At 39.2% G+C, this 12,211-nt stretch overlaps 1 protein-coding gene across 1 annotated transcript in view; it reads left to right on the top strand.

The window, feature by feature from the left end:
• MALRD1 (MAM and LDL receptor class A domain containing 1) overlaps positions 1-12,211 on the top strand; it is a gene marked incomplete at both ends in the record, with an annotated part of 280,930 nt that overhangs the window by 86,688 nt on the left and 182,031 nt on the right. Inside the window, 3 exons of the mRNA XM_082479776.1 lie at positions 74-161; positions 2,960-3,136; positions 5,565-5,742. Coding sequence (XP_082335902.1) covers positions 74-161; positions 2,960-3,136; positions 5,565-5,742 — 443 coding nt within the window. The remainder of the gene's footprint in view (positions 1-73; positions 162-2,959; positions 3,137-5,564; positions 5,743-12,211) is intronic.

The following is a 12,211-nucleotide window of genomic DNA, read 5'->3' as shown; positions in this document are numbered from 1 at the left end:
ATATGAAATATTTAATGAGAAGTGGGAGTTTACTATACATTGAAAAATGCTTTTGTAATTCTTGTTTCCCCAGATCTTGGTGAAAGGTATCGTAGGAGATGGTTTCACTGGAGACATTGGACTTGATGACATGTCTTTTCTAGGCTGTACTCTTTACAATGGTAAGAACAGAGTTGAAGCTCTGAACATCTCATAGCTGTGAGTTGATTCTTTGCTATCATTTGTAAATATTGCTACCGGAAAAGCAAAAACCAGATCAAGCTGTGAGTCGTGCTTGAGAAGGAAACCCAGACTTGTTCCCTTGCTTCTCAGACCCGTATGTCCAGGCATCAGGACAAAATACTTTCTGCTGTGCAGATACGGTCCAAAAGGCTCTCGGTAAGAAGCGTGCAGCTTCCCGACTCTTTGAGATCCTGATTCCTAGAAGGGAAAAGAAACATAACTGTGTGTAAACAAACTGACCTTTCATTCAGCAAACTCGGTTTGATACAGCATTTTGTCTCCCCCCAATAATTCTTAATGTTTTTACTGCGCTAATGGTTCTCACATTACAGCACACAAACAGTTCAGATGATAGAGCAGCCTGTCCTCAGAAGCCATTGCTACCGAGGGTAGGACAATGCCTACAAAATTGTAAAGTATTATGTCCCAAAATGCACATACTTCAGGACATCGGATTCCAGACCTGTCACTTCATCACAGAAGGGATTTTAAGAGGACTAGTGTTCGCTGCAGCAGGCATTACAGTGTTCTATATGGTGTGACAGTTGATGTACAGTCATAATAGGGCTGTTGAACAGCAAACAATTTAGAACAGTGTCTGAATATTACTGTCCTAGCACTAACTCGCAAAAACCCTACTGCAGATGTATTTTATTCTGCTACTCCAAAAATTTATTGTAGATATAATTAGGTCTACTAGGAATATCAAGTGCATATGGCATGTTCCTTCTGCAGAAAATTATCTCACATTTTGCCAGGTTTATACAGTGTACGACATTTATTATAACATTTTGAATATAAAGTTTTTTTTGTGAATTCTCAGTTAATGTAGAATACCTTATATTTGAGAAAGAGAACCTTAAAAGAACTAATAAGAAAATCCCTACATGTTTACAAACAAGGTATGAAAAAAGGTTTAAAAAATAAACAAGACCTCTGTTTTAAATTAGAGGGTCAGAGATTTAAAGTTTCAAATATGAAAAAAAAGCTGATTTTGTGTGGAAAGATGAAAGAAAAATATTCAAGTATAATTGGGGACAAGTTGAATAGGAAACAGTTTTTGTGTTCTGTATGTTTTTAAAACACTTGAGAGCAATTTTTGAGATGCTCCAGGGTCCTGCCTCTATTTGACTTCCTCCACACCATAAAAAATCCCAACAACCAAAAAAGAGTCAAAGTGACTGTGGGAATAGTCTGCAAAATAGTCAATAGCTATCGCATATTTCACCACATTTAATGCAAGTTGGATCAGGGAAAAAAGGCAGGGCTCCCACATCCCTGCACCCTAGAATTAAGCGCTAGCTGCCCAGTTGCTCTTGTTCCACTTCAAATAACCAAATACTGACCAGGGAGAGGTGAGTTTGGTAGCTTGATGTTAAAGTCCCTCATAAGCAATATTAAAGATGTCAAAACTTGAGCATACTGCTTTGATGCAGCATTTGAATGCCCTAACCAAAGGCTATTCAGTGATGCTTACTCTGGACAAAATGGTATGTCATAAATTATAGGAAAACAATTATTTCAAAAGAGAGAAAGGATCAGATTCTCCTTTCTTTTCAGGTGTCGTGAAGGTTATGGTACTTCAGAATTTCTTCTCCTGTTCCAGTGGATTAGGAGCAGAGACTTGAATGTGGCACTTATAATTAAAAAATTCTGACCAGTAAGGTCCTTGCTGTTATTATGAGTTGTACATACACTTATTATCTCATGCAATTATTCCTTCAAAAGGTTCCTTCCCCTAAGTCTTTTCTTTGAGTAATAGGACATTATGGGAGTATCATTCATTTGATTGGAATATAATTCATTTAATGCCATAAATGTGCTTTCTACCTTAAGAAATAGAAATAGCTCCTGTTCATGGAGATTTTATTATCAGTCTTGGTGCTCCAGGCCTTGGGGGGGGGGGGTGGGAAACTCCTTGCTGTCCCAGAAACATTTTATATAAAAAGTCTTCCCATGTACTTTTTAATTAACTCAGGTGAATTGCTCAGGTGCATTGTGCACTACAGCTAATAATTTCATTAATGATTAAATTTAAAGAAGGAGTTATATAATGAAAATTCCTTTTGTGGAAAATAATAGCAAGGGTTTTCAAGAAATGAGAATAAGCCTGACGAAAGGTACATCACAAAGAATAGGAGGAAAGGCAAAGACAATTGATTTGAAAGAAGAAGTAATGAGTTTGAATGAAACATAAAGGAAGTGGTGGAACGAGATGATGACCTCAAAATAATTTTTCTAATGAGAAAAAAGTATTTTTTTCAGTGATGAAATTACAAGGTAAGAAGGTTACATAGTAATTTCCACAGTCAATTGCAGTAATCAATGTGTTTAAAAAAAAAAAGCCATTATCATCGGAATAATCTGTTGGCCTTGGTTCACAGGGAGATTAAGATTTTGTGATTGTTCTGTCAGTCTCCATGGCATTAGTTTTTTGAAATGACTCGCTGAGTTAATCCAAATTTGAAAGACGTGTAAGAGGTGTAAATAAATTCCTGCAAGTGTTGAGGATCGTATGTGGTTGGTTAGCGTGACCAGCCTAGTGCTATCCACTGAGGAAATGTTCAATTTCGTTCCCGCTGGGCAGAATTTAAGTCATGCAACTTGGCCGCCTAGGCATGTTTCCAGTAAAGCTATATCCTTGACAAAGGGTGGGAGTAGCAAGGGGAGATATCATTACAAAACTAGAATGCCTTGGTCCCCACCGCTCCACGTTTTGTTGGTTTGTTTTTCAAAGGAAACTTGCCAACAATATCTACAACTGCTTCAGGAACTTCAGTTCCTGCCACGCTCCCCATGAACAACTGCACGGAGAAGGAGTTTGTCTGTAGAGCCTCTGGTCATTGCATCCAGATGATTCAGAAGTGTGATTTTAGACCCGACTGCTCTGATAAGTCTGATGAATCAGCTTGTGGTGAGTGTACTGCACTTGTACTTTGCTACCTTATTAGTTTGTGGCTGTTAAACACATTGTTTTGACTGCTCCGTATTTACCTTTGCAATTTGGTATTAGACCGTAGATGCTATTTTTAATGCTATTTTCTGGAGCAAACCACATCTTGCTCTTAATGTGGGAATCTGACCTGCAATACACTTTCTGCCTTCTAATGGGCTGATTCAGACTTAGCATTCCTATTCAACTTACTACTGAAATGGAGGGTAGCGGAGGGGAGGAATCCTCACTTCTCCAATGATTGGTAGCTATACATGACAACTTTTTAAAGTGAGCATAGCTTCTCAAATTAAATGACCTATGACATATCTAAATTTTTCAAAAGTTCACTAGTCCAAACTGGAAGAGTGTATAACTTTTCAATCTCATGTTTGGAGTGCACATCTGGGAGACTTGGGTCCACCTCTTACCTACTCCAATGAATATGGGGTTTGGTTGGTTGGGTTTTTTTAATACAAAGTATTTTCGTCAGCAGTAATGATTATGAAATTCAGCCTACATCACACAGAAGTGAGTTCCAGCCTATCAGATGGGAACATGGGAACTGGGACAATGGACAGGGTCACCACATGTTGTCCGGAGAGGTCTAAGACATTGTTTTCTTCTGAATTGCAGCAGTTCACACTATAGCATTTTAGAAGAAGCTGTCAATGACTTTGTTTTGCCTTAAAGCACAGTACTCGAAAATACTGCTATACTGAAGCTGATTAATGAGGAGGGCAGACGTCTAGAGACAGTGACCTCATCGGCTTTGCAAGCTAAACTGTTCTCACTGAAGATCAAACCCTGTATTCATTACACATTGTGTAGGGAACTCAGTCACTTCTCTCAGGGCTGAGGGCTCAATGAGGAAAAGTAACATTAGACTCCCTCTGTCTATTTCTTATGTGGGAATAACTCTGGAAGAAATGAATCTGATCTATAAATATCGCTGAGTAATTTCCTATAGTGTGAAAAAACACCAGCCATTGAAATTCTGCCCTGAAAAACAAATGCAGAGCCCTTTAGATAGAACTTTTTTTCCCCCTCAGGAATTTACATTATCTTACAAAACCTTCTTTCCTTCTGAGAGAGATAAATACTGTGGAGAATACACCTTTACATATTTGCTGTCTGAAGTCTCCCATCACTGCAGCAATGATGGCAATTTATCACTTGAATGACAGTGCTGGAATAAGAGTTAAACATGTCCTGACTGAGGGCAGAAATATGTTCTCAGGAAGGTGTTATCTTTCCCAGAGTCATTTGAAGCATTATGTTTATAAAACACGTTAAAAAAGGGGGAATAAACACTTAATGCTATGCCACTCATGATTCTCAGGAAACGTCACAAATCTTTATGTGGGTAACTCATGAGATCACACTGGCTGTGGTTTTCTTCATTACTGGAGATATACAAGCTATAAATCAAAACTCACTCCTGCCTTAGTCTACCATTTTTAGCCTCCAAGGACGGAAGCATGAGGCATATTCTCCTAACACACTATGATTTCTTGATATAGAAGTTACTTCAGCTACGCCAGCATTTGATCTTCATGGGTTAAAATAAATTCTCATTTCCCTTCACACTCCTCACAGCAGTCACTTAGATTTGAGCATAATAATTTGTTTCAAAGTTCTGGAGAGTGCCAAGACTCACCTTGGATCACCTGGACAAAGTTTCTGCAGATATTCAGGAACATGTACCGGAGAATAAATATTCATAGCAGAAATGGAAAATGAGTGGGTTTCTTTCCCCTAAAAATTCTTACAGGGGGATGCATTGCGATGGAGGGAAGGTAGCAAGCTCACTTTTCTTGCCCAGTTGCTCAGGAATCAAAAACTGAGGCACAGGCAGCTGCATATTTATTTAGTAAGGTAACAATTCAGTATTTGACACCAATACCAAATAGCTGTGTTATTATGTAGCTCTCGGGTATTGTGGTGACTGCTTGAAATATTGATTAGGATTTTCAGAGTTTGGTCATGGGCTTGGTACACAATGCGCAATGAGTTGTTAATGTCATCAGCCCACAGGACTGAAGAAAGAACCATGCAGCAGCTGGCAGATTCGTAGCTGAGGAATTTTACATGCATTTCAGTCTACGTTATACACCAGATTATTAGAATGGCATGAAAGCTGGTCAGAACACATATAAGGCAGATACTGGGGTGCAAAAGAATTGGTGTATTCCCAAAATTAGAATCTGCCTAATAGAAAAGAACATAGAAAATAGAATTGATATTTTATCTATAGAGGGAAAACGATGCATGTTAATACTGTGTAAGTATTCGTGGAAAGTGTAAATTGAATCCTTTTTATTTCCATGTTGTTTGCTTTATCATAACATCAATTAATGATTTCCAATTTTTTATATAAACCTGAAGTATTCACTGTTTATCTCTAAAGTTATGGAAGTCTGCACCTTTGAAGACAAAAACCAATGTGGGTGGTATCAACCAGCCTTGGAACAGATGTCAGGAAATTATTCCATCCATACCACAAACGTATTCAAATGGGAACTTGGAAGAGGGGCAAATCTCTACCCTGAGCAAGAAAAACACTGCCCGTTAATTGACCATACTATGTGAGTACAATTTTTCAGATACTTGTATCTTTCTTGGACTGTGTGAGTTTAGCCACATACGGATTGTCAGGAGAAAAAAACTTCTCGGTTCACCATATTGAAGAAGTTTACTGGCTTATTAATGGCATGTAATTAACTGACAATCAGTGAAGCAGATATGCAAGATCAATAGCGTTAATACAACAGATGAATCAAAATACAAAATGTTAATGAACAGGTATACATTTCTAAACACCCTTCTATAAGTAATTCCCCAAAGTTTCACTACCTCCCTATCCAGAGAAACGTGTACACTCCCTCTCCCAGAGGACACGTGGGGTACAAGCATGTTCCTCCTTACAGGAAAACAAGTTTGGAGGCATGGTTCCTCCAGCTTTATGTGAACACATGCTGTTGCCCACAATACGTTAATACGTATGCCATGAGAAATCAACCCTCCTTGTAGCACCCCAAACTGCCAGCCCACCAGCTGGATGCAGGCTCTTTGCAGCATCCAGTGGGGACGCTGCTCTATCAGGTATAAGCAGTGGTTGTGGGACCAGCAAGATGACCTCTGGTATGTCAAAACCAGGTTTGGGCTGCTGCTGTTTCCACTCCATAATCTCTCCCCGCTATTACAAATTTTCATCCTAGTTTTACACTCCTTTTCAAGCTGACATCTCCTTTGTTTGAAAGCTGTCGTTGCAATTTACTGGCTACTGTTTAATTTAGTTCAAAGGTGGTCATCACCTTGGTCAGTTTTGGGTGAATACCTTCTCAAACAGTTTTTATTCACACAGGCACCTTCACCTGTGTTATCCCAGCAGTTTTGCCCAGGGGTGGGCAGTACAAGTTACCCCAACAATGGGCCTTGTGAATTGTGCTGTCATTTAATAATTAACCAATGCAGTTCAAAACGACTATAGTTAGAGTTATACTCAGTTTTATTTGGTATTTTACCATTTTTCTGATAATGACATCACTTCATAGTAAAATGAAAAATATTACTGTTCTCTCAGTGATGATCTCTAAATTAGTACCTAAAGGGGGCCTACAGGAGAGCTGGGGGAGGACTTTTTACTCAGGCATGTAGCGATAGGATGAGAGGGAATGGCTTTAAACTGGAAGAAGGCAGGTTCAGATTGAACATTAGGAAGAAATTTTTCACTTTAAGGGTGGTGAGGCACTGGAACAGGTTGCCCAGAGAGGTTGTTGGGGCCCCATCCCTGGAGGTGTTCAAGGCCAGGCTGGACATGGCCTTGGGCAACCTGGTCTAGTGGGAGGTGTCCCTGCCTACGGCAGGGGGGTTGGAACTAGATGATCTTCAAGGTCCTTTCCAATCCAAACCATTCTATGATTCTAGGGAGATTGTTTCACGGAATCACGGAATCATGGAGTTTTCAGAGTTGGAAGGGACCTCTAGAGATCATCTAGTCCAACTCCCCTGACTCCCCTAAAGCAGGATTGCCCAGAGCACATTACTCAGGACTGCATCCAGGCGGGTCTTGAAAATCTCCAGAGAAGGGGACTCCACAACCTCCCTGGGCAGCCTGTGCCAGTGCTCTGTCACCCTCACCGTAAAGAAGTTTTTCCGTGTATTTGAACGGAACTTCCTGTGTTCTAACTTGTGCCCGTTGCCCCTCGTCCTGTCACTTGGAACCATTGAAAAGAGCCTGGCTCCATCCTCCTTCAACCCACCCTTTAGATACTTGTATGCCATAATAAGGTCTCCCCTCAGCCTTCTCTTCTCCAGGCTAAAGAGTCCCAGCTCTCTCAGCCTTTCCTCATAAGGGAGATGCTCCAAGCCCTTAATCATCTTAGTTGCCCTTCGCTGGACTTGCTCCAGCAGGTCCCTGTCCCTCTGGAACTGGGGTGTCCAAAACTGGACACAGTATTCCAGTTGTGGCCTCACCAGTGCAGAGTAGAGAGGGAGAATGACCTCCCCCAAACTACTGGCCACACTCTTCCCTATGCAGCCCAGGATTCCGTTGGCCTTTTTGGCAACAAGGGCACACTGCTGGGCCATGGATAATTTACTGTCTACTAGGACCCCCAGATCCTTCTCCTCAGAACTACTTCCCAGCATGTCCACCCCTAACCTACACTGGTGCTTTGCATTCTTCCTCCCCAGAAGATAATTACTAACTCCTCCATAAGACGTTCCTTGATTTTTCTCAAGGAGCAAAATTTAGCTTTTTTTCCATGGAGATTTGGGTTTACCTGTTTGGGTTTTTTTAAAAGATCAAGAAATGTGATTAAAAAAATGCATAAATACCATTAATATTCCAGGAAAAAATAACGGTTAAGATTTATTGGAAGTAAATCCCTACAGGTGAATAGCAAATGTATTAAGTACAAACAACTTTCAATGCCATACAACTTCAATTCATTTAATAAGGAAATTTCTGTACAGCATCATTCTTCTGAACAGAAAAATACTTGCCTAGTTCTAGTGACAGGCATGTTTACTTTCTCTGACAATAGTCCACAGAGTGTAAAAATGGACTTTAAATTAAAACCACTCCAACAGAGTCTTTGCTACATTGCTACTAGTTTAAAATGAGATTATATTGCATTTACTTAACTTGAGAGTATTTCTATCACTATAAAAGAATTAGCTCAATATATTAGTTTCACTACATACTTCATTAAAATTGCTGTATATTTAAAAAAACAAACAAACAAACACAAAAAATCCTCATTCAACAATAGCAAAAAAGAATTACAGTGCTACCTAATTTTTTCAAGGTCTCTACATTATATACATCCAGGAAGTGTATTCTGTAAAAAAGAGCAAATATTTATGTTAAATTGGCTGTCAGATTTTCATTGACAGCTATTTAATTGTTACACATTAGCCAATACCAGCACCGTATGTGTACTTAGTAAATCCTCTCACAGCCTGTCCACTACACATTTGCATTGGCACAATGATACCTGAAATTTTATTACTGTTTTTCAACGTATTTTCAGGGTTTAATGCAACTAACCATATATTGAAAAGGACTGATGAAAAGAGAAAGTAAATGATCCATAGAGATTACCGTTTTCAGGCAACACTGAAATGTATTGCTGTTGTGATGTTTCACATGAGATGTAATTTGATTGTACTGTTTCCCTATTCCCTTTATTTACTGGTCTGTAGAAGAGAACAGGAGCGTGATGCTCCCAAATTACAGCAGGAGATGCAGAGCAACCGTTTTGTTGAATTAAAAACCTGCAATATTTTGGTTTATTTTCTCATCCATTTCCCCCAAATTTCCATACTGTAATACTGTAATCCTGTGTGTTTGCTAATTAAAATAAAACATGCAGGATCATCCTGATGCAAGAGCGGGTGACAGTGCAGCTTACAATGGGTTCTTTCCTCAGAAATACCTGTGAATATTTGGAGATTCAAACCATCTACTTCCCACAGAATATGTATTTAGGCTAGCCACATGTAGGCTGCCAAATTGTAAGGTGGAGGTGTGAGTCTTTGACGCTGTAACTACATTAATTAAGTGAAAGTAATGACTTCAGAAATGGAGGAGAGAACAGCTTGTACGCGGGTACATAAGCCCAAGGCTGGAGGAACAGAAGCCGTTATGGGAGTCTGCTGTGGCAGCCTGACAGTCCTCGGCTGGAGCTGGAGAAAGGCTGGCACGTGTTTTGCAAAGGACTGTGCGACTTTGGCATCGGGCGCTGACAAGACCATTATGCGTATATGAATGTAGAGCTCGCATGGCATGTTTCTGCACTTAGCAAATGGGAATTCTCTACTGCAGTTAGGTTTCTGAGTGCTGCAATAATGAAAGCATCAATTCTTGTAGGCTTAAACAAGTGTAGAGAATAGACACCAGCAAATGCATAACTCCATAAATTTATTTCCATTTTAGAGAAACTGGTTAGTGATGTAGCAAATTCTTTGACATTATTAATGATATTTGGGTACAACTGTTATTTGAAAACTTTGTAGGCACTTAATTGATATGATAATTCATAACCAAATCTGTCATGAAAACTAATGAATCAAAACAAAAAAGGATGCGGAACTAAAATTCTAAGCTCATATGATAATCACTGCTGTGTAAATAGCTCCCTTGATAACCATATGTTTAACACATCTGTCTTGCTTTTGTGTCTGCTTTTCAATCATTATCAGACTTTAGCACAGGAAAAATTAGTTAAATTAAAGGCTTTAAGTAATATACATAAGCCCAGCAACTTCTTCAGCAGTCAAGAAATGTTTTAAAAATCTTCCTAAGAGCTTCAAAGTAGGTTAAAAAAAAATATAATCCCACAGGAGACTACTCATGAAACATTGGAAAGGAGAAAGTTGAATTTAACTTCTTGAAGGCACTTCTTATTTTCTTACTGCATTTCACTTAGCTGATATAACCAAAACCCCAAAACATTTCTGTTATGCTGCATGTACAAATCACCCTTGTTCTGTGCCATTGGGCCTGACAGAGAAGAGATAATAAAAGGAGCATTAAAATCTACATTGAAATGCATTTTTTCAGTACATCGTAAATATCAGGCGGTCTCCAAAATAGCTAAGTCCAGTTAAGGACTTGTGTGAAGGAATCAGAGACCTGATCAGCTATGACCTGGAAAGTATTGTGCAAGGAATGTTGAGACAGTCTTATACGCACAGTTTTCTTTGGAGCATCCGTAGCTGGATATATAGACTCTAAAGGTAAGATTTTCTCTTTGTAAAAAAGAAAAGGAGACAGAGGGAAAACTGTCTCCGGTGGCCAGACAGGAAGAGAAGCAACAGGGTGTTCCACAGATGAGGATCCTCTCCAGTACAGCCTATTTCCCCCAATAACTCCTTTTCCAGCAGCTGTATAGTTTTCATCAGGACTGAAATGTCTCAAGATTTGCCAGGTTCGAGGGCATGAAACAACCCATAGAAACAGCAAAGGGAAAATCACTGCTACAGCAGCTTCCTAGTGCCTCGGTGGAAGGGTACAAAGTTGGAAGTCAAAGGCAAACTGTAGAGTTGCAAATGGGAAGATGAGAGGATCCAAGGCCACCCTTCCTCCAGCCGCTGCAGTAGTAGCCCTTTGTGCTACCAAAAAGACAGCTGGAGCTCTCAGTCCTCCTGACACCCTCAGCACAGGCAGCTACTTCCTTGACCATTGTAGGAGAGCTTTTCTGAGGTTGCCTTGTCTTCCCACTAGCTTCATGCCAGTACTTCATTCTTCATTCCAGTCACTTTCTTGATTAAAGTTGTGCTTTTTATCCAAAAGCAAACTTTTAAAATCCTTTTTCCCACACTGGGATAGCTTTGTCCATGTGATATTTAGAAATAGCCCTTGGGACACCTGTGTGCTATATGCAGATAACTCATTCAAAGGCTAAGAGACAGTTTCTTCACTTGGATTATCCTACATGTGTCTCGAAAGTGCACGTACTCTCATATGGAGATGATATCTTCTGTAGAGTGACTTGCTATGCAGGAGTTACAGGAAGATGCTTACAGTTAGCCCAGCAGGTATTTAAAACACATATTTTCTTATAAAAGTGATTCAGCCAAATGTTTTTCTAATAACAGAAATTTAGCCTTTCTGTCTACCCAGGAAGATCAAACTAATGTATTGTTATTTTAATATTTATTATTATATTCAGATGACTACAAGTAATTAAAGACTTGTTGAAAGTCTTGACTAGGTCGTTCACAAAACCAAAATTACTGTGACAATTTATTCTATATTTTTGTTTAATTAGGAATTTTTCAGAGAATAAGAACTCAGATAATCAAGGTTCAGAAAACAGGGTTTCCTCTGCAGCCTTTTTTGAAGAAGGTGCATCTTAATATATGTTTGTTCTCTAAGTGGTTGTGAAATATGGACTAACTTGAGTTAGTACTTCATTAAAGTATTAACAAACCATCACAGGTAATCAAATGTTTCGCTGTGCATGCTAGTAAATATTCAGGGTGATGATAAGGCAAGAAACAAGACCACAGATATTAGACATTTGATGCCAAGTAAAAATGTAGTCACTGAGGAGTTTTCTACAGTAACATACAGTTTTATATTAATCCACAATGCAGAAAACTGCTAATTAAAACTAATGCCCACTGTGATTAGAAATTTTGGTGGCTTTTTCACCTCAAGCTTGGTTATTTGAGAAGGAAATCACTCCTTTTGTTTCCTTTTGCTTTCAACCTCACAGAATTTACGGAGATATGCCAGAATACTAATGAGATGTGGCAGGTTCAGATGAGCCATGGAAACACCATGAATTAATCTCAACCCTGTGTCAGTTAGAAGCCATCAGACTAAAATCTCCAATGGAGAAAATCCAACTAACAGCCACTGACTGTTGTGTTATGATCAAAACATGAAATCTTTCATCTCTGATGCCATTTGCTTTGCGTGGTGGTTGGTATGCTGCAAGTGCTTTTAAGTACCATTGGTAAATCTTGAGAGAGTTTGAACAGAGATTCTTTGAGAAAAATGATGCTGACAGAAAAAAGGAAAAAAAAAAAAAAGAAAAA

Source organism: Vanellus vanellus (assembly GCF_965231255.1).
Source record: "Vanellus vanellus genome assembly, chromosome: 2".
In the NCBI taxonomy this organism is placed as follows: Eukaryota; Metazoa; Chordata; class Aves; order Charadriiformes; family Charadriidae; genus Vanellus; species Vanellus vanellus.
Note: the sequence above shows the minus strand (reverse complement) of the source record. Positions and strands in the feature narration are given on the sequence as shown.